The 25,714-nt window shown below is 38.5% G+C and overlaps 1 protein-coding gene across 1 annotated transcript; it reads left to right on the top strand.

Annotated features, from left to right (window-relative positions):
• The first annotated feature begins 993 nt into the window (after positions 1-993).
• LOC109107145 (integrator complex subunit 2-like) lies at positions 994-20,826 on the top strand. The gene is made up of 25 exons (XM_042765159.1): positions 994-1,388; positions 2,111-2,404; positions 2,566-2,704; positions 4,788-4,890; positions 5,108-5,221; positions 6,513-6,643; positions 6,749-6,919; positions 7,014-7,234; positions 7,472-7,597; positions 8,462-8,533; positions 9,385-9,499; positions 11,199-11,267; positions 11,646-11,780; positions 12,364-12,540; positions 13,415-13,523; positions 14,341-14,445; positions 14,750-14,914; positions 15,588-15,789; positions 15,878-16,003; positions 16,205-16,406; positions 16,498-16,791; positions 17,210-17,317; positions 18,781-18,886; positions 19,371-19,547; positions 19,859-20,826. Exons 2-25 carry the CDS (start codon positions 2,112-2,114, stop codon positions 20,029-20,031), a joined length of 3,633 nt encoding a protein of 1,210 aa, XP_042621093.1. The 5' UTR covers positions 994-1,388; position 2,111; the 3' UTR covers positions 20,032-20,826.
• The last annotated feature ends 4,888 nt before the right edge of the window (positions 20,827-25,714 follow it).

The following is a 25,714-nucleotide window of genomic DNA, read 5'->3' as shown; positions in this document are numbered from 1 at the left end:
GCCCTCCCTGATTGGCTCTCCTGTCCTGTTTGCACCATTTCTGAGTGACAATGGACACTTTTAGACCAAAATCACTTTTCTTTGAGTGTGACAAAAAACTGTGTGGTGTAAATGGACTTTTCAACTCAACCGTATCTGGGTGCCTGTTGGAAATGCAGTGTTTGTGCACAGAGAAAGATCTATTTCCTGTATCTTACTCTGTTCAGAATAAACTGTATGCTGATTTTCAAAGACCCTGCGGAATTCTCTTACCTCCCACAGATGCAAGTGTGTGATGTACAGCATGTAGAGCTATAGGCTCCAGCACTTCAAGGTCAGAGTTTACCCTTAAGAAAATCAACTACAGACAGAACTATAGTATTTCAAGGGAAGCATTCATATTTTTAGGAAATACTGATAATCACTGGCCTAGTAATAACTTAAGGCTATTTGCAAACTGCCACTTTAAAATGTTTGCAGTTACTGCTTTCATGACAAATACCATATTTTGCTTTATGAAAGAATATAATTAAATTAAGCATTCTTGCATAGGTTGCTTCTGTTTACTGTAGGCTTACTATGAATGCTACTTTTGAAATCTAGTTACTATGATAACTAGTAAATATAAACACAAATACCACGTTGGACACATTTACTGTGGTAAAACAGTAAAAGCAAATATAAAAGGTAAAAATACATGTTTTATAATTAAATAATTGTGATTATCTGGAATACAATAGAAAAAAAAACTGAGTAGGAGGTTTTTTTTCGAAAAAATTGACTTTTCTACTTGCAGCTACCATGCAATGGTTAAATAATCTCCGTTGTTCTCATAATTGTCTCAAACCTTATAGTTGATAGCATTTTTGGGCATCACAGACACGTTGGATTATTATTTATGTAAATATTATTTTTATCTTTATTGTAATGTACCATATTTGTTGCGCTGTTACGATAATTTAACTATGAAAACGCCTGTGATTTTCAAACAATGGTGTCTAAGTAGGCGGCTCACTAGGTTTTGAGACGCAGCCAGTCAGAGTTCAGTATGCACACTGCAGGCAGATGAGATGAGCGCTTGTGCTGAAACAATTCACCATTCTACCTTCTAGCTTGCTGTTAGTAAACAGTCTTGGGGACGTAGAGGTTTTTATACAGAATAACTCAATTATGTGAAGCATATAAATATTAATATTGTAATTATAGTGCTTCAAATAGTTACATCTTGATGAATGGATCTCGTTTTAAAAGCTAAAGCAGCTAGCCTGTTAGCTTACCGGTGAACACTACTACCTTGAACGACGACGCTCAACTTCCTGTAGGCGTGAGAATCACGGAAGACCGCGGTCTCGCGGGCCTCATCGGGGTTTGTGTTTTCTGTGGTAGCCAGCGGCTCTGGTAAACTTCAGGTAAGTCGGTTCCACTACTGTTCCACGGTCCCTAATGTCACGAAATGTCATATTATTAGATTCTGTTAAGAATTTGATACATTAAGCATAAGTTTGTTTTTGATTGTGCTGTACATCTGAGAGCAGTTCTCTCCACAAGTGAGCACTGAAAAGTGTTTTAAATAGTATTTTTAAACATTTCTAGAGCAACGAATGTTAAAAATGGAATGTACATAATTATAAATACACCTAAAATCGAAGTAAACTCATTATTATACCCTGGGATTGTTTTATTACCATATTCATATGTTATAGTATTTACCGACGTATACTATATGCTTAAAATAGCATAGTTTTACCATAGTGCACATCCAGAGCATTGTTTTACCATGGTAAGTCTAAAAACATGGTAATACTACAATGCTGTTTTTAGTGTGGGGTTTAGTCAAAAATGTCATAAAATAAATAAATAAATGGTACAAAATCACTATTATACTTGATTGAAAAAATATCCGTTGTCATTTATTATTATTAGGATTTTACATTAATAGCAATAGTTGTACTAACTAATATTGTGTAAAGCAAGGTTGCTGTGTATGTGTGTTTATATATATATATATATCTAATATTGTGTATATATATTTTTATTTTTATGTGTTTTGTTTATTATTTTTATTTTTATTTTTATTTTTAATTTTTATGATTTTTATTTTTATTTTTATCTTTTCCTTTCTCTGTCTCAGAATGGTGGACAGTGCCAGTCTTCAGTTTGTGAGCCCATATGCATTTGAGGCCATGCAGAAGGTAGATGTGGCCAGATTAGCAGCTTTAAGTGACCCAGAGCTCCGGCTCCTGCTGCCCTGTCTGGTGAGGATGGCTCTCTGCGCCCCTGCAGATCAGAGTAATGCCTGGGCGCAGGACAAGAAGCTCATCCTGCGACTGCTGTCAGGCGTGGAGGCGGTGAACTCCATCGTTGCACTGCTATCTGTGGATTTCCACGCTCTGGAGCAGGACGCTCGAAAAGAGCAGCAGCTGAGGTGGGTTCAGAAGCAGGAAAGCTTTCAGGTGGCCGTTCTGTAGATTTATTTAATTGGCATAATAAATCTGATTAGTCTCTCTCTGAGACACTGAGAGAGATATTTTGGAGTGAAGTTTTGCTTAAATATCTGATGATTCTAATCATATTTCTTGCGTACAGGCATAAGGCTGGAGGCTCTAACAGCGAGAGCATCCTGGTCTCTCAGCTGCAGCATGGTTTGACTCTGGAGTTTGAGCACAGTGATCCTCTCAGGAGACTCAGACTGGCTCTCAGTGAGCTGCTAGCCATTATGAACAAGGTTTGGTATGCTTTTATTTACTTCTGGATAATGAGCTTTCCTTCAGTTTAAAATCAAAGTGTATCATTTTTTTATTTTAAAATACTTTCAGAATGGGTCATTTGTGTGATTCGTGTAGATCCGGTGAGTTTTTAAAATAGTTTTGTTTTTAAAAAAGTTTATATTTACGTGTTTTGCATCGTTGAGTATTGTAGCCAATCACAGGCATCTCTGTTGAAAATCTCTGTTGTTCTACACACTCGCATATCTTTCTATTATAACGAGAAATAAAGCATACACTGTGTAAATAAGAGATTGTGTAGTTAGTCGTGTAGTTAGCTTCTCTACATACTCCATTTACAATTTGAAGAAAGGTTTTGTTTGTCTAAGAGGACCAAACTTCCACGTATAGCGTTTCAGGAATGACAAATGCGAGTGTAAAAAAAAAATTAATTAAATTGTTTCGCAAGTCATTGCTTTGATTGACAGTGATAACAAATGACAAAACATCTGACAAGTCGATGTCAAAATAGAGCTGTGCATTAAGGGATGCTGAGTAACAAAAATACAGCAGCAACAAATGGGTTGGCTGGATATATTTAGCAGCTTCTACAGTTAAAGATAAAACTTAAAACACTCTTCTCGATGTGTCCTTTTTAAAGCAATATTTTTTAAAAAATGTAGTTTTTAAATTACATCTAATGCATTATTATTTAATTGTACTTGCTATACTTCAGTATAGTAAAAGTACAAAATCTGTTAAAATGGTCATTTTATAATAACTCCAAATGCAAGATGTGGAAAAAAAAAAACAAGGGAGTGGAAATGCCAACTGAGCTAATGGGTGATCCTCTGCAGCTGTCTACTGTATAAAATAATAAATTCATGTCATTTTCATCTTTAGTCTTTGTTTTCCACCTGGATTTTTCATGTCATCTTCATGAATAAAAAGTGAATTTTTAAGGTGAATTTTACTGCGCAATTGTAGAATAAAAAAAAAAACAAAATTATTCAAATATTATGTGTTTAATTATTTTATTTTTTTTTTGGGGGGGGGTGCTTGCACATCTTCATATGAACAAAATAAGGCTTTGCCTGTGCTCTTTTCATTCAGTTGGAGGCAACCACTGGATTTCAATCATAATACAGACGGATTCTGCGTACATGCAGCATGAGCAGTTTTTAATATAAATTAGATTGTATAATTTCGATATTTGAAGCAAAAATAGAATGGTCTGACTTTAACTTTGTGAAATTATGCTACATAAAACATATGAATGAGAAAAAAACATCAGACGGGCTGAATGAGAGCACAGATTCACTCTCTGACAGCAGGTGGCGCTTATGGAACAGCAGCGATACAGCGTTTCCTTGGTTACTGCTGTAAACAGAGCAGTGCAGTGCTTGAACAAAGTCCCTTTTAGGCAAGTCATGTCACTCGGCGGCCATCTTTCAAACGCCTCTCGGACATGCGGCTCCTATTTCTTTGAATGGAGAAATGTCAGATTCTCCAAAACTGTTCACCAAGCTTAAGATTAAATTTCATATTTGAAATCACCAGTGATATCTGACAATAACTGTCTCATAAATGTTTTTTTTTTTCTCAAATAGTCTTAAAAAAAGCTTATTTTTCAGGCTAGACCGGCCAGTGCGCATGCGCAGTCCTGAGCTCACATCTCCAAACGCTGTTTCTATAGAAACCGGGACTTCTAACGGCAGCTGCAGTGACTTTACAATTAGTGATTGGCTCTTTTACTCAGAAGGCGGAGCTTCATTCGATAGAGTGGCCATATTGAGCGTTGCATTTTTCCCCATTCAAAACCATACGAGTGACACGTCTTAGGTATTCTATAGTCTTTGGCTTGACCCTATTGGTGAACGCTGCTTTATATATGCATTATACAGAGTCAAGATGAAAAAAAAAAATCATCAGAGATACAATCAAATAAACTCCTACCCACAACTTTATTGCGATTCGTTTAATATCTCAACCGATTTGAATCTTCACATGTTTGTATTGATTTTCAACTGGCTTGTGGTGCATCGTTACATCCCTATCTATCACACATTAAACAGTGTTAAAATCTTTTCCTGTTTTCAACAGGTGGCTGACTCTAATGGAGAGTTTTTCCTCAAGTCTTCTGAGTTGTTTGAGAGTCCCGTGTATCTGGAGGAAGTGGCCGATGTTCTTTGCATCCTACAAGCAGGTGAATGGTGTAACATTTTTGGTGTAAAAAATTTGCTTGAAGTTAGTGAAAAAAACAGCATTAAACTCTTCTATGAGACAATCATCTTTATATCAGTAAACAGTTCCTTCAGCATGTCAGAAATGAAAACCTGAAATGATACTTTAGCTGTCCCAGTTATTTGTCTTTATCTGATGTTTTGTTCTTTATTCTTTCTTGATTTATCTGCTTTCAACAGAGCTTCCTTCTTTGCTGCCCATCATTGAGGTGGCCGAGGCCCTGCTTCACGTGAGGAACGGAGAGTGGTTCATGTGCCTGCTGGTGGCAAATGTTCCAGACAGCTTCAGTGAGGGTATGTCCATCATCTGCTGAAATAAAACAGTTAAAAATGTTACTTTTAATCCATTAGCTTTCCTATTCTTTTAAAGGCAACATAAAATCATTATTATTAATTACAAGTGTCTGGCCTTACTGTGCACATCTCATCAGACATGTTCATTTTGAAATATTCCACCTTATGAACATTTATTGAATTGTGAATTCACTTTAAAATAGTTGGAGTTGCATTAAGGTGTTTCTGGGTTTTGGATCAGGGATATGTACAGTTGTTTTTGTATTAACATACCAAAATATAATACATTTCTTTTTTCTTCATTGACTAAAAAGCCACATGAAACTCAGTTTTACCTTACATTTTATCTGCCTTATGTGGCCATTGCGCGATCATCTGAGAGGCACTGAATTTCCATTTTGATGAGTTTGGCTGCTGATTATGTGCAGTTTGGGCATGGGTGTGTTTGTGCACCTCTTTATGTGTGTATGTGGGTTTTCCACAGAGATGCTCTAAATGGAAATAAAAACATCTCTGAGTCTCTGCTATCTTTTCATCACTCCCAGGTCCTTGTTGAGTCAATAGCTTATTTGTGTGAGGCTCCATTCAGAGCCAGTTTGAAATGTTTCATATTATTGAATGGCCAATTCTCAAGGCTCATTACCTAGACAGGACCTTTCATCGGGAGAATATTCCGCTCAAGGCGGAATCATTAAGGGAAAGAGCTTGTCTATAGAGATACACTGTAATCAGATGCAGCATGAATTGTGACGGACTTTTCATATGAGGCTATTGAAACTAATATCATTCCAGCACTCAGTCATAAAAGATTATCTGTAATTCGAATCACTCTGCATGGCAAAATGTCAACTGTGGTTAAAATCACATAATAAAAGGTAAACAGATATTTTAATTCAAGGTGAGCGCTCGAATCAAAGCCAAATATAGAAAGATATTTGTGGAAAATATTTTAAAATAATTTCACATGAGCCATAGCTTAGTAGTTAACATGATTCGGTCAAATTTAGCTACGATGCTCACACGGACACACAGGATCGAATCTGGTCTGCATCTTGTCTCATTTTAGGTGGTCTGTATAATACTTAGGATTCCTATTCATCTCAGTAAATTGAGACTCAACCATGTTAACCAGTTCATTCTTGACCCTTTTTTCCTGATTCAATGTGTCTTCCAATAAATGTGTCATAAAGGCCAAAATAAAAGTATATTTAGTATATTTTATGTGGTTTATATGCTTTTAAAAGTTAAAAGCAGCACATTTAATCAAAATAGTTTGTTTCTCTGTCTCCAGTGTGCAGGGGATTGATAAAGAATGGAGAGCGGCAGGATGAGGAGAGCGTGGGTGGACGGCGCAGGACAGAAGCTCTCCGGCAGCTGTGTCAGATGAACCCTTCTCAGGCTCTGAACATCAGGGCCATGGTGGTGAGTCTCCAGCACTAGACCACCTGTCATGCTTGCTAATGGGCCACAGCTAAATTGATCAGAATGATGCGTCATATTAAAGTCAAGCCCTTGGTCCTTCCACAGGTGGAAGAGTGTCATCTTCCAGGTCTGGGCGTTGCTCTAACGCTGGACTATAAACCAGACATGGCAGATGAGGCGGTCAGTCCTCTTGTGTCTTATGTCAGCGGCCTACTTCTGGGCACCAATGGAAAAGTGCGTACCTGGTTCAGTATGTTCATTCGAAATGGTCAGCAGGTAAGAAGGAGCAACAGTTGCACTCAGACACGTGAGGATTAGCTGCTTTGTAAACATATGAAATTCATGTATGTGCCTCACTGTCTCACTTCAGAGGAAAAGAGAGAGCAGTTCAGTGCTGTGGCAAATGCGGAGGCAGCTGCTGTTGGAGCTGGTGGCCATCTTACCCCGCTCGCGCAGTACCCACGTTCCCAATGACACTGACATGGATTCAGAGAGTAGCTCGGGGTACTCTGGTCTGCGGGAGGAGCACGTTGTGAAGGCCAGTGCACTGCTGCGGCTCTATTGCGCACTTATGGGGATAGCTGGTCTTAGGTATGCTACAATTGACCCAATTCATTTTTTTAAAAGTATAAATGGGTGGTATAGTAGCTTTTAACCACAAGTGACTTCGACACTTAAGGAGCTTAAGCTAATTTTCCCCTGTAAGAAGTTGCATTCCATAGAGGGAAATTAATTCCAACGGTTTGATTATATTCAGTTTCTGATGACACTGAATACCTCTTCAAGCAAAGTTTTCAAGGTGGTTATAAATGTGTTTTCTTTCCACAGGCCCACAGATGAAGAGGCGGAGCAGCTGTTGCAGTTGATGACCAGTCGTCCACCAGCCACACCTGCAGGAGTGCGCTTTGTCTCCCTGTCCTTCTGCAAACTGCTGGCGTTCCCTACCCTCGTCAGGTACACACTATAACACTAATACTCTAATAACTCCACCTATTAAGATAAATGATTTAACGATTAAAATGGTCATATCATACATTAATTACATTTTTCTCAATGAGGTACAGTTGTAATGTGCCAAAAACAATTATACTTTACTTTCACACAATGTTCCACCTCCATGTGACACTGAAGACTGGAGTGTATTAAAGGGGTCCTATTATGCCCCTTTTACGAAGTCTTGAATTCATTTTTGGGGTGGACTAGAATAGGTTTTTATGTGTAATTGTACCAAAAGGCATAATTTTTTACATATTTTAGTTTAGTTTATTAATTTATAGAGCACATTTAAAAACCACCAAAGTTGCAACCAAAATGCTGTACGGAGGTATTAAAACAAAAATAAAAACAATATTAAAACATATTAAGAAAATTAAAAACAGAATTATAACACCGGATCAAAACCTTGAAAACGTAAAAATATAAACACCATCATGCAAAACATAAAGAATACAGATAAGTTTTTAATGAAGATTTAAAAGTAGAAACAGAAGGGTATGTCTGATCTAATAAATGCAGTCTTGGTGAGAATAAGAGATTTCTTTGTAAAATAGAAAAAAAAATCTTACAGACCTCAAAATTTTGAACAGTAATGAATATTAAAAAGATCAAGAAAAATAATTATTTTGCATGATATGACCTCTTTATGTTACATTAGCAAGTAGTTTGTTTTCAGTAAAACATCAGCATCAATGTTCTGTCACTCAGTTATGTTCAATACCAAATTCAGTTCAGTTAAATTCATCTTCAGTATTTTAATTTACTCATAGTCCGGAGTAAAGCCTAGCTGTGTCATCATTGATGTTGTTCTTCTCTCTGCAGTACTCCAGAACAGGAGCAACTGATGGTAATGTGGCTCAGCTGGATGATAAAAGAGGAGGAGTATTTTGAGAGGTACAAAAGGCCTGGATGATCAAGCCTTTCAAACCCATAACAACCAATAAATGCATTTTACAACATACTAAAAATGCCAGTTATTTTGTGATCAGTGAGAAGGAAATCTTCTGGAGAGGTTTACGGGAAACAGAATTGTTCTGCTTATGTACCAAGCGTCTGTTCATCCTTTAATCCAATTTGTTTTATTTCAAAGAGAACCGTTTAAGAAGTATTTGGAACTACATTCTTGATTTTTGTGTGTGTGTATGTAATTATTATTTCTCTGAGGTCTGCCCAATGTGGAGCATTCAGACCCATTTCAGTTCTAGATATGGGCGAGATGAAAGTATGCGCTAAAGGCTAGCTTTTTTTTTTTTTTTTTTACTACGATGGTAGACAGGAAAAAAAATAAAATGTGTTTCGCAAACAAAACATTTGTAGTAAAAGTGGTACATTTTATGCTTATAAAAGGGTGGGGGGGCATGAATTTTAAAATGAAAATGGATGGGGTTATGAAGATGTTAGGCAGTGGCAGGCTTTTTCAATTTAATAACTAATAAGCAGCTGATGGGTTATAAGTCATCTTGACTGTAGCTTGTGCTCCTCGTGACCCACTGTGATTGGAGTGCTTATCCACACTCTATAAATTAAGAGATAAATGTCCTTCGATGCACGGCCGTGTGTGTTTGTGGATAGGGTTATCATATATGTGAAGCCCACTGTAAGCCTGGGGGTTGGTATGTGTGTCATATCTGTTTGTTCTTTATAAAAGAGTATTTAAATATGGACTCTTAATTCATTTTCCCCTCCTCCCTTTGTCTTCCCCTCTATTTTGCTTTTCTGTCTCTCCCTTCTCTCATTCTTTCCAGTGCCGCCGGTGTCTCGGCCTCTTTTGGAGAGATGCTATTACTGGTTGCCATGTATTTCCATAGCAACCAGCTCAGTGCCATCATCGAGCTGGTTTGCTCCACCCTTGGGATGAAGGTGAGTTTAAGCAATCAGTTGGTCGGCACTAGCAGCCTATGAACACAATAATAAGATCACTTTCACACTATTCCGGGGGGATTAGTTTTCTAAATGACATTTGAGTTATATTTATTAACATTGGATGCCTGTCAATTAATGTACTTAATTAAGATGGGAGTGTCTCTTGAATGAATGTGGATGTCACGGAAGTTTATGCTGTGAATGCATGCATCACAAAACCCATTGAATTAAACTGGACTTCTGTGTGAGATTAATTATATTAGTATAGTCGGTACAGTCTCTTACGCTCACCAAGGCTGTATTTATTAGATAAAAAATACAGTCAAAACGGTAATATTGTGAAATGTTATAAATGTTTTTTTTTATGTATTTTAAAATTTGATTTATTCCTTTGATGGCAAAGCTGAATTTTCAGCAGTTCTTCAGTGTCACATGATCCTTCAGAAACCATTCTAAAATGCTGATTTGCTGATCAAGAAACATTTCTTATTATTATCAATGTTGAAAATAGTTGTACTGCTTAATATTTTTGTGGAAATGGCGATACATTCATTTAGGATTCTTTGATTAATAGAAAGTTGAAAAGAATAGCATTTATTTGAAATATTTTATAAATGTCTTTACTGTCACTTTAAAATAATTTAATGCGTCCTTTCTGGATTTTTGCATGTTTTTTTTTCAATTAAAAAAAAAAAAAAAAACATACTGTCCCCAAACTTTTCAACAATAGTGTATATGATTAGGGAATTCTATAATGAATGTGCACTAGGTAGTGCATTTAGTGAGAATTGTCCTTTTAGTATACAGTAATGAGTGCATGAATAAATGAGCGTTAAAAATACATTCCACAACCGCAGATGTTTCTATCCCGGTGGGTTTAATTGCACAGAGGACCCAAAAGATAGCCGATGAAAAAGTAGCTAATACACACTGTAATTTTTTACCAATGTTGTACAAGGACAAACAGACTGGAATTGAAATCACAAAGTACATCAGTGAAACATATTTCAGACAACCCCCTGAATAGGTATTTTAGCTGTTTCAAAGCATAGTAAACTGACTTACCTAGACAGCCGCTTTGGGCATTCTGAACATTTGATTTGAACTTATAATGAGCAAAAATGCTTTATAAATAAGATAATTTGTTTTTGATTAGACAAAATCATTTAATGCTAGTGCCTACAGCAGTGGGTCAGTCCATCCATCAGTGGTTCACTCTAGAGGTTTTTTTCTTCTTTAAAACAAGTCAAAGTTAGAACCAAACAAAGGGGGTACTTAGTCCTGTTTACTTTGGGGCTTAAATGCCAACATTGGTTAAATTCCAGAATTAGTCCTCTAGGTGTAAACATCCATTATACTTGGCGGCTTGCACTGTAAAAGTCACAGAAGAGAGGGTGTTAATTGGTGGATTTATTGATTGTTAGTGTCTAGGAACATGCACATCCCAGAGAAGGCTAAAGTACGTCTGTGTAATATGTAATTGCCCTTAGCTGAGTCGTACATTATTGATGTGGTACAGATAGATGAGTCATGGAGGGTTTGTTTAGCCAGAATGAGTCACTTTTGGTATTAAAAAAATAAAAATAAAAACTTAATATTTTGTTGAAATTTGTTTTTGAAGTTTCTAAACCTTACACAGAGTTTAATCTAATCGAGAAACTTATTTTGCTGACTTAAACTCCTTATCCTTCCACAGATCGCCATCAAACCCAGCTCACTGAGCAAAATGAAGACCATTTTCACTCAGGAAATCTTCACAGAACAGGTGGCTCTTTCCTTACAGTGGACTACAGTCGTTAGCCTCTTCTAATAGGAACAAAGTTTTTGTAAAAATAATTGTGTGCTTCTGAGTTTGTGAAATCTGTTTGACATATTGCAAGAACTGTGTAGGCACCAGAGCAAACATCTTAATTACTAACAGCTTGTCATGGTATTACATGCACTATTATAGATGTCCTGTCCTAGCAGATAACTATAAGAGCTACATGCTTGCCATCTGTTGAACATGGCGGTCTAGCAAATGGAAACAAAGCACTTTTTGTCATTATGGATAAGACATCTGCTGAATCTTAAATGTGATGTAGCTGCACAATTATGGCATCAAGACCGATATTGTAATAAGTGGATTTTTGTGTTGTCACAGGTGGTCACAGCGCATGCCGTGCGAGTGGCTGTTACTAATAACCTCAGTGCCAACATCACAGGATTCCTCCCCATCCACTGCATATACCAGCTCCTGAGGAGCAGAGCTTTCACCAAACACAAAGTGTCCATAAAGGTAACCTGAGTATACTCTTCTGACTGTGCTGTTTCTGTTCTGTTGGAATTCTGTCCTTTCTGTTTTTTTGTTTATTGGTTATTCTGTTCTGTTTGTTTGTGTTCCGTCTGTTATATTCTATTGTATTGTAATTCTGTTGTTGCTTTGGGGTCTGTTTTGTTGCTTTCTTTCCTATCCAGTTTTGTCTTTCTGTTGTGTTAAAATCCACTCCTTGCTAACTACACTAAATTACTAGTATTGACTTGAATCCATTGGGTTCTATTATCTGTTTGACTGGCTGGCTCCTCTCCTGACTCATGGAAAGACACTCCATTGATTTAATTAAGGATGTGGTTTTTGAATGTGGTAGTGCATCGCCCGGCTGATCAGAATGTTTCCTCACAATTACATCGTCAGCCTTAAAGACTGGAATCTGCCTCCCCTCGAGTCAGTAAGCCATGTTATAGCTATTGATCTGCTCAGCTGGAAAGATGATTTAATCACCCAAGTGCCAGAGGTAGATGATTGGATAATTCACTTATTCTGAATGATCTCTGAGTGTCTTTCCTTCTTTCTTCTGGATTTTTCCCCCCTTTTTTCTTAGGACTGGATCTTCAGACAGCTGTGCGAGACGACTACTCCACTCCACACTCAGCTGCTTCCATTAATTGATGTTTACATTAACTCCATCCTGACCCCTGCTTCCAAGACCAACCCTGAGGCCACCAACCAGCCAATCACAGAGCAGGAGATCCTTAATGTTTTCCAGGGCTTGGCAGGGGTAGGTGGAACTTAAGCATCTTTTTGATCATGTTGACTGCAAAATGTCAAAAAAGAAAGAAATAACTGCTCTAAATGACCACCCTGCAGTAGCAAAAATCAGACTACTCAAATCAGTGGCATAGATATTATTGAAGATTATTTTTAGACCAGCGACGTTTGGATTCAGATTTTAGAAGATTGATAGAAGCATAAATTATGTAGATCAAAAGGTACTTTAAAACAATTGAGGCTTAATGGTATTAAAGACCTGTAATCATGTGTGGTATAGTCACTGATACTGAATGTTAATTGTCTTTACTGTAGAAATTTATATAATAATTTTAACTGCAATGACAAAAATCAGATGAGAACAAAATTTGAACTGAATTCAGCTGGAAAATGACACTAACTTTGCAACCAACACTGTTTTTAACTATATATATATATATATGGATCAACGTTGAACTGACATGAGCTGAATAATGACACTATTTTCTTATGTAGAGCTGCTTATAGCTGAATTGTACTCATTTCATAATTTATGAACTTTGCAATTAACAGTTATTGAACTGAATTGAAACAACATTCTAAAGTGACCTGAATTATGGTATTATCTTTTGTCAAGCCGCTTTACAACTCAAATTGAATTTATTTCGTAATTGATGAATTTTACCACATTAACACAATTATTAATTAATGTTTATTAATGTGATGCTTCTTTGAAACAATCTGTATTATATAAAGTACTATATACATAAATGACTTTGCTATGCACTGTATATCTCCAATTCTGCCCGATGCAGATCAAAACATTTATTCCTGTACTTTCTGTTCCTTTTAACCTCTGTTTGACCTCTTTCCATCTCCCCCTCTAATCTTTCTGTCTCTCTCAGGGAGATGGAGGGAAAGCTCGTTCTCAGTACACCATCACCACCCAGTTGCTCATTCTCTATTACATCCTGTCGTATGAGGAAGCTCTGCTAGCAAATACAAAGACATTGGGTAGGTAGATTACTGACATAATACTTAATTTTTACTTAATTTATATTTTTATATTAAATTAACTTTAATTTTATGTCCTTTTTTTACTTTATTATACAATTTAATTTAATTTTAACTAATTTATTTATATTGTATTTATTTAATTTTATGGACAAGGATTGAGGGATGCTTCATTTTGAATGTCAATGGAATATTTCCTGTTTTACATTTCCTTGAATTAGAATTCACTTGTTCTGACTGGTCAGTTCAATTCAAATGACAGTTTCATCAGTTGAAAGAGATGCAGTTTTGCATTATTTTATTTTTTCTGTTTTTGTCTTCTCTTACAGCCTTTTTCTTTGTTTAATTTTAAACAATTCAGTTTTTAAATTATAGTCTCTGCACAACTGGACTTAATCAGTTTATCTACAGTTAATCTGGTGTATGCTCACTTATGTAAGTTCCTATCTTGCCACCCAGAGTGCTGTTATAATCTTAGGATGAGAGCGATACAGCTTAGCTTCCTGCTCTCTCATCTGCATATTAAATTGCTTCAAACTCACACCAATCACCTGCAGTTTGGCTTTGCTTTGGAAGCCTCTCATCGGTTATTAGAGTGGTTACTCTTCAGTGTTTATGCACACAGCTCTTCCCAGAGTGCTGTGCTTATTTAATCTCTCTCTCTCCCTCTCTTCTCCTCTATCATTCTGGAGTAATGATGCCCTTTGGCTGTGCTAATGAACTGGAATACAATGAAAAATCACCTGTACACGAGCTGCACCACAGAGGCCTATTTTTAACAAACAACCTGATAACCATGCGTTCTCTCTCCGCCTAGCACTTATGCAGAAGAAACCAAAATCGTACTCTCCTGCCCTCATGGACCAGATTCCCATTAAACACCTCATCCGCCAGGCTCAAGGACTACAGCAGGAGCTGGGAGGTAAAGGACACCCGTTGCACTTATATTCTTATATGCACTTATAACCTCCATTGCACTTATATTCAGCAGAGTAGTTTTAAAATATATGATAATACAACCATATTTAGTTGCATCACTAGTTGCATCTTTTTCTCATTACGTGACACTGATGCTTGAAATCTTATGTAAATGTTTTTATTCATTTTTATGTGCGTTGATTTACAGTATATTATGCAAACAGTGAAATGTTATAGTGCTGTAATCCTAAATAGAATAAAATAAAGTTGAATTTAGTTTTGTACTTAATATTTTATTTTATTTCCAGGCCTACACTCTGCTCTTCTGCGTCTGCTGGCCACAAACTATCCTCACCTGTGCATGGTGGAGGACTGGATCAGTGAAGAGGAAGTGACTGGTACTCTGCCTTTACTGAGGAAGATGTTGCTGACATCCTCATCTTGCAAATACTCACAGACACAGCTACGAGAGGGTACAAGAAACTCCCACTATCTCCCACTTAGTTAAGAAATCACATTTCTGATATGACAGATTGCATTAAAGATTTTCTGCCATTTACTACATTTTCAAAATTTGACTTACATAATTTAAAAATCATTTTGATGGATAAAGACATTTAGACATAGTAAAGAATATCAATATGGAAGAAAAGGGAATATATCAAAAGTAAATGTTGGTAAAATCAACACAAAGTCAAAATTAGAAAATGGAAAGGCATATGTCTATACAATTTTTTCTTTTTTTTTTTACGAAATTTAAAGCCACCATGGATAAAAGATACTTCTGTACAATGTATTCCTCAAGCAATTTTTACACTACAGTAAACCAGACCACTGAATTCTACATTGAGACTCATAAGGCCCTTTGGCACTGGAGGAGATCACAAGTGTTTAATATGGTCTATGATATGAATAGTTTGTTGTTGTAGTCTGACCTTTCATGTGCATGACTCAGTTTTGCACCTGCGGAGTAATGAGCATGAAGGTGTTTCACTTGTTTCCAGTCTAAAGCCTCTAAATGTTTTACATTTGTCTTTGAATTAAATATAATCAGATATTTAATGCAAGTAATTAATTAATTGTAATTATTTAGATTTATTTATTCAATTATAATTTTTTTAATGAGTAATTGACATTTTTTCTTAGCTTTCCAGAATGTTCTCTCCGGTGGACCCGGGCTGCTGCGTATCCTGGAGCATCTGACGCTGCTCTCTGCGGGTGATCTGATCCCATACGCAGAGGCTCTGACTTCCAGCATGGGGCTGCTCTTAGAGGACGGAGTCTCTCGCAGGATCATACAGACTGTTAACAAACTCTGGATGGTACTTAATACAGTCATGCCACGCAAGTGAGACTTCTCTGTTTTATATGCTGTAGTAAAAATGGAATGATATCTTGCACTTCAGAACTCGAACTAAGTCTCTTCCCTCTGTCAGGCTGTGGGTGATGACAGTAAACGCTCTGCAGCCTTTAGTTAAGCTCCTGCGGCAGCAGAGATACACTCAGAATGATCTGATGGTGGATCCTCTCATCGTCCTGCGCTGTGACTCCAGGGTCTTCAGGTATTATCTACTTAGAAATGCCTGATAAGAAATACCATAAAGAAATCCTGTAATTCATGCTAATTGCTTATTAACTTGCATATTGGCTGTTTATTAGTGCTTGTAGAGCACATATAAATGCCTTATTCTGCATGACTATATTTTATTATATTATATTATATATTATTCTTACTGAGGGAATATGTGTGTTTGTTCTCATGAGTGTCCTCCACTAATGGACATCACTCTGCACATGCTGAATGGATACCTGTTGGCTTCTAAGGCCTACCTGAACGCCCATCTGAAAGAGACGGCTGAATTTGAGCGACAAGCTCAGACCGTATCAAACCTTGGGCTCAGTGGCCAACCGGACACACCTGAGGTCACCAGAGAGGAGCTGAAGAATGCTCTGCTGGCTGCTCAGGTAGACACATGCACACACATCTCTAATACTGATCTCTGAATCATCCGTTTGTTCATTTGTCACAAATGTTGTTGTTTTTGTCCACCTTCAGGACAGTGCAGCAGTGCAGATCTTGCTGGAGGTGTGTTTGCCGCCCCCTCAGGAGGAGCTGCTGCTGGGAGGAGGTAGAGGAGCAGACAGCCTGTTGAGGAGCGTTCAGTCTTCTCCAGGTATTCCCATGCGGAAGCAGGTGGGCGACACAGGGGCTGGGAAGGGGGCCCAGGGGGAGCGCGAGGCAGAGGGCGGGCTGCTCAGTGACCTGAGGGAGGTGCAGTGTCTCATCTGCTGCCTGCTGCACCAAATGTTCATCGCAGACCCCAACATCGCCAAACTAGTACACTTTCAGGTAATTAAGTCTCTCTGTTACAGTCCCATCATCACCATTATGATACATGATTTATACATACATACATACGTAATAATCATAGATCTTAAGACACTATTTTTTTCTCTAGACTGATTTAATGTTTTTTCTGTCATGCATTTCAGTGTGAAACAGGATATTCAGTGCGAAAAATGTGGGGCGGAATTTAATTTTATCCACTGGAAATTGATTGATTAGTGACAGGTGGTCTCTGTATGACAGGGGGTTGGATGGGAGGGGTTGCAATCAAGTTCCACTATTGTTCAAAAGAGTCAGTAATGTTTTTTTAAAGAATTAAATACTTTTATTCAGCAAGGATTCATTTAATTCAAAAGTGACAAAGACATTTATAACAATATAAAAGACTATATATTTTATGGAGTAATGGCTGCTTCTTCAGGGTTATCCGCAGGCTTTGCTCCCTCTGACAGTGGCAGGAATTCCTTCTATGCACATCTGTCTAGATTTTATCCCAGAACTCCTCGCTCAGCCGCAGCTGGAGAAACAGGTAAGCAGCTATCAGTTTGTTCATCCACATTATCATCTAGGACTAAATACACCAGTTGCCATTCTCAAGTTCTGGAATTCATTTAAACAGCGTTCCTAGGTATGGAATTTGATTTGAGTCATTTCTAGGTCTGGAAAAGTATGGAAATAAGAAAGCAGAGTATGGAAAAAAAAATTCCAGACTTTTGCCCCTATTTAGTTTTCTGTAACAGAAAACTATAAATTTAATGAAAAAATTATCATAAAAGAAGTGTTTATGGCAGCTGTTTAGTGATTCTTTAGTGATTGTCAAACACGACTGAATGAATTCAGGGTGCACTTTTTCATTATACACAAATGTAGGTTAAACTGCAGGGGTTTTTTCAGGATATTCTTAGCACCATTTTACAGAGCTTTTAAAAAGATCTTTACAAAAATAAAGAATATACAGATTTTCATGTGCACACATGAAAACATTAAAACGCTTAGCATATAGGAAAGTTCACACCGAGCCACTTTTTGTGCCATCAGCCCATTTCACTGTTTTTTTTTTTTGGCTGCCACAGAGTAGGCTATGCATTAAAGCAGACCTAAAGCATTAAATAGCGATAAATATTTTTAACACTTTTTTTTTTTTTAATACAGTAACAGTCTTTTTATAGACCATTGAACTTGGCAAATAAGATGATGCACACAGCCATATTGAGCCGTCAGCACATTTCGTGTCATGGTTTCTGAGGATGTGTTAAATTGGATATTACTACCGTAAGGAAAGCCAAATTTTGAGCAAATAGATCTATTAATCTATTAAATCTATTAATTCATGTGCATCCATGCTCTCGTTTTCTTCATAGTAAGATGGCAGTGAAGCACAAAGGAAATGAGTTATAGTATATACAAAACTTGAAAGTGTAATGTGTAAACACTCAAAATATATTCCTGTGTGCATGTGAATAGTATCTCGAGGGCTCGAAAAACTTACTTGTGTGCATACAAAAGTATGTATGCATGCAAGAAAATCAATGAAAAAATTAAAATATTTACAGATGACTATTATATACCAAATATAAAGCTAAAAATAATGCTGTATGAACCATTTATGTTAAATATGGTATGAAAATCTACTTAGAGGTTTGGAAACTTGAGAAATCTGGAAAAGTATGGAATTTTGAAATGGAAAATGTGTTTAAATTCAGGTGTGAATTCTTTAATTTGTCATCCCATGCGTATACATAGAATATAATCACTCCTGAACCCATTATGGTTCACAAAACTGTTTTGTAACTGCAAATGAGACGCACAGATGACCATGGTTCAGTATATTTAGTATGTAAGTATACTCTGTAGGATACAAGACTCTTTTAGAGCTGTAAGTTGAAGTATTAAGAGTATGTATTATGCAACTCGAATCACAGACACATGGTGAGCCCTCGGGGTTGACCTCTGAGCTTGATGCTAATGGCAGTTTTGTTTTGTCTGGCACAGATCTTTGCCATACAGCTGTTGTCCCATCTGTGCACCCAGTACGCCCTGCCCAAATCCCTCAGTGTGGCACGTCTTGCCATTAGTGTGATGGGCACCCTCCTCACAGGTAGGAATAACTCTTCCATCTGTTGCTTTTTCTCTTTATCTTTCTTCCATTTTCTCTTTACCTTGGTCTCTGTTCTTATTCATTTATAGGGCTGGCATTTTATTAAAGAGTGTCTAAAAATAACATTGATAATCGGAGATGTCAGACCATTACCTTGACTTTTTTCCTATCAAAAACCAACTTGTGCAAACTTGTCCCATTATCTTTGTACACACTGCCCTCTGCTGGTCACTTATTACTGCTTATGACAAACCTTCACCTGCAGAGTTTATAAATTACGCATCAGCCATCCATTTATTGTTTTATTGAATGTAGTACCAGAGGAGTCTTGAGCACTGTTAAATCCTGCAGTTTCTCTGCAGTTTTGTATTAGATCATTTAGGTTTTATGTTTTCTAGTGCATCTGTTTTTAAAAACAACCAAAAACTGCTCGTGATTCTGTAATATACTCACTTAAGTAACACATTTTTGGTATCTTTCACAGTGCTGACCCGTGCCAAGCGCTTTGCATTTTTCATGCCGACGCTGCCATGCCTGGTTTCATTCTGCAAGGCTTTCCCCCCACTCTTTGATGATGTCATGTCCCTGCTGATTCAGGTGGGACAGGTGTCCGCTGCTGATGTCACCACCAAGGCCAGAGATATTGACCCTCTCATTGCCAGTGAGTGTATTCTTTTTTTATTTGCCTTAAATGTTTTCAATTTGTAATGATCAATGGCTTTTTTAATTTGTAGTGATAGGTGGATATTTTAAGGTATTTTTTTTTGTTTATTTTATTATTTTGTGAAAAAGTGCATGCCCACTTTTTCAGGTGCCTTGGTTCTGTTTCGAGTTTTGAAATAAATATTTCAATATGAAGGTTATCTTTTCACACTTAATTTCTCAGTATTTATCAAGATATGATCACAGTATGTTGTGGCCAAATCATGTAGCCCTAGGTTTAGATCTAATCCACTGTGCTCTTGTGTTTAGGGCTCCAGTATCTGGGACAGAAGCCACAGGAAATACGGCTATCAGAATCCAAATACTCTCTACGCAAGAGGTCTGCAGAGGAGCTGGGTAGAGCCGACCCTGATGTACAGCTGTGCTATCAGATAGAGGCCACCTTCATGGACATCATCAGCTCCAGCACACAGGCACTGTGACGACACATATAGAAATAGTAATGGGACTATGCATAGATTGGAATGAGTTTTTTTTTGTCACGTGTATAGGTTAAGCCTCATGTTACAGGACTTTGGGTTGCAGAAATCTGCTTATAAACATGCGAAGCAGTATAATGATAGATGATTACAGCTGTTGGACTAGCGCTGGGACCATTTCAGTTTAAAGTCAGTGAACATGAATTTTTTTTTCTCCATTTTGGCATCCCAATACCACAAGCTATGAAAACATCTGGAATTAAGGTAATGAAAGAAATTCTAATTTGATATAGTTTTACATAAACTGTACTTCTATGGTATATATGAATATTCAAATCACGGGGTACCATTTTTCAAAAAGGACAAGATGCACTGAAAGATAAAAATATAGATTGCAATTCCATATTCTGTTGCCAGCGAAAACCACAATCTATATTCAACTCAAAACAACACTTGACTTTCCAGAAAGCATCTTTTAAGTCTTAAGTGAGTTGGACGTTCATTCTCCGGCCTGTCCTGAGGGATTGGAGTAATTTGGGTCACAAAGCAGCTTGCTGTAGATGTAGTAGACATTTTCTAAATGGCATGTTAGCTTGTTTGTTGAATGTGTATTTGAGTGTGCAAAAAAATGGAGTGTGTCGAGGGCACTTAGCATATTATTGGTCTGTTTTCTAGACCACCATTTAAAAAAGTATTTTCTTGGCTCAACTTGACGTCTGAATTTTGTTTGTTACCTTGGTTTGGTATACATGTCAATCTTACTCTTTGAACTTTTGTATTAAAACATCTTTTTGGAAACTCTTTGTTTACTCTGTTTTGTTTTGATTGTAGCTCACTTATAGTTAAATTAAGTTAAAATTACATAAAAATATATATAAAAATTATACACTTTAGTATTGTTTAGCACACATTGAGGAGAACATATGGCTGGCATTGTGATCAGATTGAGAATGCCAAAACTATTTAGCTATTTATCCTTTATCTGTGGTGAAAAAATAGTTTTAAAAATAACATCATTTAGATCCATGTGGGGGCACTCTTGTCACGTGTAGAAACAGGTTCTGTTGCATGCGGTACACATGGAAACACTTATGCATGTTCAATGATGACATGATCAATGATTGAAACATAACAAAAGACTTGGCCAATCACATGCTCCTTTTGTTCCAGAACAATGGTTTTCTGTGTTAGAGCTTTAGAAAAATGCTCTCAATTAATTTGCAATCAAATTTGGCCCATGATACTACACATTAAAGTAGAAATAAAAGAATGTACTTTTTTCAGACCCAAATTACACCATAAAACTTGACCCAAACTTCACATTAGCTTTTTTTTATTATTATTATTATTGTTATTTTATTTTTGTTATCTGTCATTCTTACCCTCATGTTGCTCCAGACATGTATGACTTACTTTCTTCTGTGGAAACCAAAAGAAAATGTTTTGAAGAATGTTGGTATTAACAATTTCGGTTCTCACTGACATCCATTGTATAGTCAAAAAATATAATAGAAGTCAATGGGAACCAACATCCTTCAAAAAAATCATACAGGTTTGCAAAGACTTGAGGATGAATAAATGATGACAGAATCAGGTTCTGATCATTTTTTTCGCCTCGTTTGCATTATATGTAAAATAGCATTAATAAACAATTTTATACAGATTTTGTACTTTCCCTTTAAGAAGCTAAGTTTCTCTTGTCTGATGTGCAGTATATAAACATGCATAAAAAAATCCATCACTTCTAAAGGCACATCTGCCCATAGGGTGATCAGAGATGTTGTGTGTGATAAAAGTGGAAGAAAAGGCACAAAACATGCATCCAGAGTGCGTAAATGGTTCTCACCGCAGGTGTTTTGCTTCTACAGAGCTCTGAGTCTGAACTGCTGTGAACAGCCTCAGGCTAGCAAAGGTGAAATCACAGCTCAGTTTGTTTCTCCTTTAAGGTGCTGTCAAGTTTAAACACCTTTTTCGCACAAAAAAATAACTTCAGTGCTCTTTTCTCTCTTTCACCTTTCCTTGCACCTCTATTCTTGCGCAAGTGTGTTCTGCAGAGAATTGGAGATGTTTATCACCTCCCTAGCAGAGCCGACTTTCTCTGTCCCAGGGCCATTTCTCATTACTTGCTCATTTGACCTGCTATTGAGTTCTTTTCCTCACTTCTGGGTGTCTTGAGTGAAAAGTTTGCTGTTTGATTATCCATGCACGCATCAGTAAATCGAACTGAATTTGTACTGCGTGACAAAGGTCTGCTGAAATCAAAAAGCACCAATATTATAATGCAGTCTTTGATTTGGTAATTGACATCTGTTTAGTGTTGTGCTCCTCGCTGCACAGCATCCATGTGTGAAATCCGCCGTGGCGGGTGCCAGCTTTCCATCTGGCATGTGTGCGAGATTAAATCCGATACAGATCTTTACAGTATCGTAGGTTGTGACCGGTCAGGTTATCTTTCCTTGCATTTTGTTGCGAACCCTCAAAGATGGAGGCGATTTTCAAATGAGTTCAAACGGGAATGTCAAGTAACTTTGTGAAGCCTGCCAGTTGGAAAGCCGTATGAAACCGAGCGAATTTGTTTCTTGCCCAGATAGTTATATCAAGTCTCTGATCTCATGGACCGAAGCCTTTGGTGAAATTCAAAACATCTCACTTCAGAACGCGAGGCTCTGCAGTGAGTTTGTGTGTTTTATTTCCCACTGAATCAAAGCAAGCTGTGCTGCAAATCGTGTTGTCAGCGTAGGCCGACTGAACTGGCAAAAGCTATTTACAGACGCTTGTAATCAAATCACCATATTTCAGCTCCGGCCCCACGGGCTCCATCTAAATGTAATATGCCTCAGCGTTCATGGCACCCTGGAGCCTTACATCATGTCTTTAGTATTGTTTATGAGATTAGAGATTGCACCATGTAAAATACTACTTCCTTTGTTAGCTGCTGGCTCGCGGTTGAAAGGTACCGTATGCCTGCATGCGGTCTGCGGCGTGCTCGATCTAATTACCCCCGCTATTACAGGCCGAGCTCTGCGGCCCTGGTATGTAACCCTCTGCTCCACGGTCGGCATTCCGGGCAGAATTGAATGTGGAGGAACCTTAAGGGCTCTTCAATGCTATACCATCTGGAGAAACGGAAGAGTGTATTCAATCCCACACCTGATGAATGTGTGATTAGCTTCTTGTCTGAAGCATAAATCATTTGCAGCTGGTCGCTCTGGGTGACTAGGTTAGTAAACGCAATAAAGCTGTTTGAGAGATCGTCTGAGGTTACGGCTGTGCGTTACAGGTGTTTGTCAGACTCAAGACAGAAGAGACTCTCATATATATGAGCTTAAAAGCAGTGTTGTGAACTGACTTCACAGTGAGTGGGAGCAGGAAATGATAGATTTGTTTCATTCTTACTGACCGCCAGAGGCAGTGTAAACACTATGGATTATCGCAGCGCCAGCTAGATAGGTCGAGAGAATATACCAACAAAGTCACGTGGCGTGACGTATGCTGAGCCCTGGAGGTTATAGGCTACAGTAGCTCAGCAATCTTTCTCTTTCGCTTTCTCTCCTGGTTGAGATAGGTTGTATTGATTGATTATTCGCGCTTTATTATGACAGCACGCGTCTACGCCATTCCAAGGATTTGGATAAATTACAGCGCTTGGTGAGTTATTACTTCGTTGATAACACTTGTGCCTCTCGGTGCAATCCGGTGGCTTGTGTTTTTTTTTCCCGCACCTAGTTAACGGTCTCAGTTGATCTACTCGGAGTGTTTTGTTTTGTTTCCTCGAATGTTCCTCGGTTCAATCCGCCGGACATTTTAGACACTTTTTTATCTTTTTCGTGAGATATTTGTGGTATTACCTGTCGGTTCACCCGAGGTAATTGTTTTATTTTATTTGTATTATTTTTTCATCCCGCTTAACTTAACCTTACGGTGCTATCCGATGGTGTTATTAGCGAGTAACTATGGCTCACAGCTTGATCGCCACTGGTTTCCCACTGGCTTGCAAGCTTTGCCCTAATCATCTTCTCCCTGACGACGGTCATGACATCTGTCCATCGTTTTTGGGTATTCAACATCTGCGAGAGGCTCTCACGGACCCGTGCATGCACTGCAGCCTTTTGCCTATGTCAGAACGGCAGCTCCGTCTTGCCGAGTTAGACCCTAATTCAACGGTGAAACTCGGGCAGTTAGATGTAGCCCCTTCGCACACTCGGAAACGCAGGGCGTCGGCGGCAGCTGGTGCTCCCCTCCCATCTAAGAAGGCCAAATCGCGAGGTGATGTACAGTCACATGTTGAGAAAGGTTCACTGTCTATGACGGTATCGGCGCTTTCTTCAGAGATGGCAGAGCTGAAACGCCTACTTCACTCGCTTCAGCCTGTCGCATCTGCTACACCTGTAAAGATGACGCAGGAGGATGAGAATGTTCAGAATCAAGGAGCCAGGGAACAGTCTTTTGATTCCCCTTATTTTTCTCAGCATTCAGAGTTTGATGTACTTTCTACAAGTGCTTCATGGGGATACTATGGATGTTCCTGCACAACCATCACCTCAGGCTGTTCTCACTGGTCAACCAGTGGCGGAGGGGTCTAGTGGGGGGTCAGTTCAGTCGTCTGGACAAACCCAGTCCTCTTCCGATGATACTTTGGCGGTGCTTCGAATGGCAGTTGCTCGTCTAGGACTTGATGAGTCACCTGTACAATCTGCCCAAACAAATGTGTTTTTCAGACAAGCCACAGCTGCAACTTCTTTTGCCATGCCACCATGTAAGGATTTTGTGGCTGAATTCTCTAATGCTCTCACTGGTTCTGGTCCGCCTAAGCGGCACTCAAAGATTGCTCGAACGCTAGCATCTATGGCTGAAGCAGATGCTATCGGCGCGGGTCGTGCGCCGGAAATAGAGCAGCCCGTGGCAGCTTTGGTGGTGTCCCCTGATGAGGCCCTACGAGGAAATGTGCGATGTCCCAGTGCGCAATGCGGTCGTACGGATTCCTTGCTAAAAAAGGCATATGAGTCTGTTGCCTACATTACTCGAGCAGAAAACACAATCTGCCAGTTACTTCTGGCGGCCACCAGTACGCTGGAACCTGCAAATGCGGATCCCTCTGTTTCACAATTTCTGCAAACTGCTCTGCTGACAACAGGCCTTGTGACCCGCGAGCTGGGTAGTCTTACAGCCACGCTTCTGGCAGCCCGACGCCAAGTGTGGCTTGCCCAAGCACGACTGCCGGAGGACTGTAAGAAGACCTTGAGAGATCTTCCATTTGTTCCCGGGCATCTTTTTGGTCCAAATGTTCCGGAACTGTTGGAGAAGAGGGTAAAGCTGTCTGAAGCCACTCGTCAACTGAAACAGTTGCAGCGCAATCCTGTGTTTAGGATGCCAGCTGTTCAGACCCGACATCACTATGCCACACCGGAGCTACATTTCCGCCGGCACGCTACACCTCAGCCACAGACCCCCTCAAAGACCTCGTGTTCTTGAAGATTCGAGAGTTTTTTTCGCCCACCACATCGACAGCCTCCAGGAGGACCCCGTCAGCATCCCCCCGCGAACACTAAAAATCGCACACATAAAGCCTGAAACAGTCAGGCCGGCGGTCGATCGTTTTTCAATAGATCAGTTGGAATACTGGAGATCCAACACAGCAGACCCCTGGGTGTTGACGACTCTGAACAGGGGATATACTCTGCAGTTT

The sequence above is a fragment of the Cyprinus carpio genome, chromosome A10 (genome assembly GCF_018340385.1).
Source record: "Cyprinus carpio isolate SPL01 chromosome A10, ASM1834038v1, whole genome shotgun sequence".
In the NCBI taxonomy this organism is placed as follows: Eukaryota; Metazoa; Chordata; class Actinopteri; order Cypriniformes; family Cyprinidae; genus Cyprinus; species Cyprinus carpio.
This window is presented reverse-complemented; position numbering and strand designations above follow the sequence as displayed.

Excerpts from the sequence above, each read along its gene's own strand:
- LOC109107145 (XM_042765159.1), top strand. The coding sequence starts at position 2,112 with ATGGTGGACAGTGCCAGTCTTCAGTTTGTGAGCCCATATGCATTTGAG. Across the intron at positions 7,598-8,461 it reads GCGTTCCCTACCCTCGTCAG|TACTCCAGAACAGGAGCAAC; the intron begins GTACACACTATA and ends TTCTCTCTGCAG. Across the intron at positions 16,407-16,497 it reads ATGCTCTGCTGGCTGCTCAG|GACAGTGCAGCAGTGCAGAT; the intron begins GTAGACACATGC and ends GTCCACCTTCAG.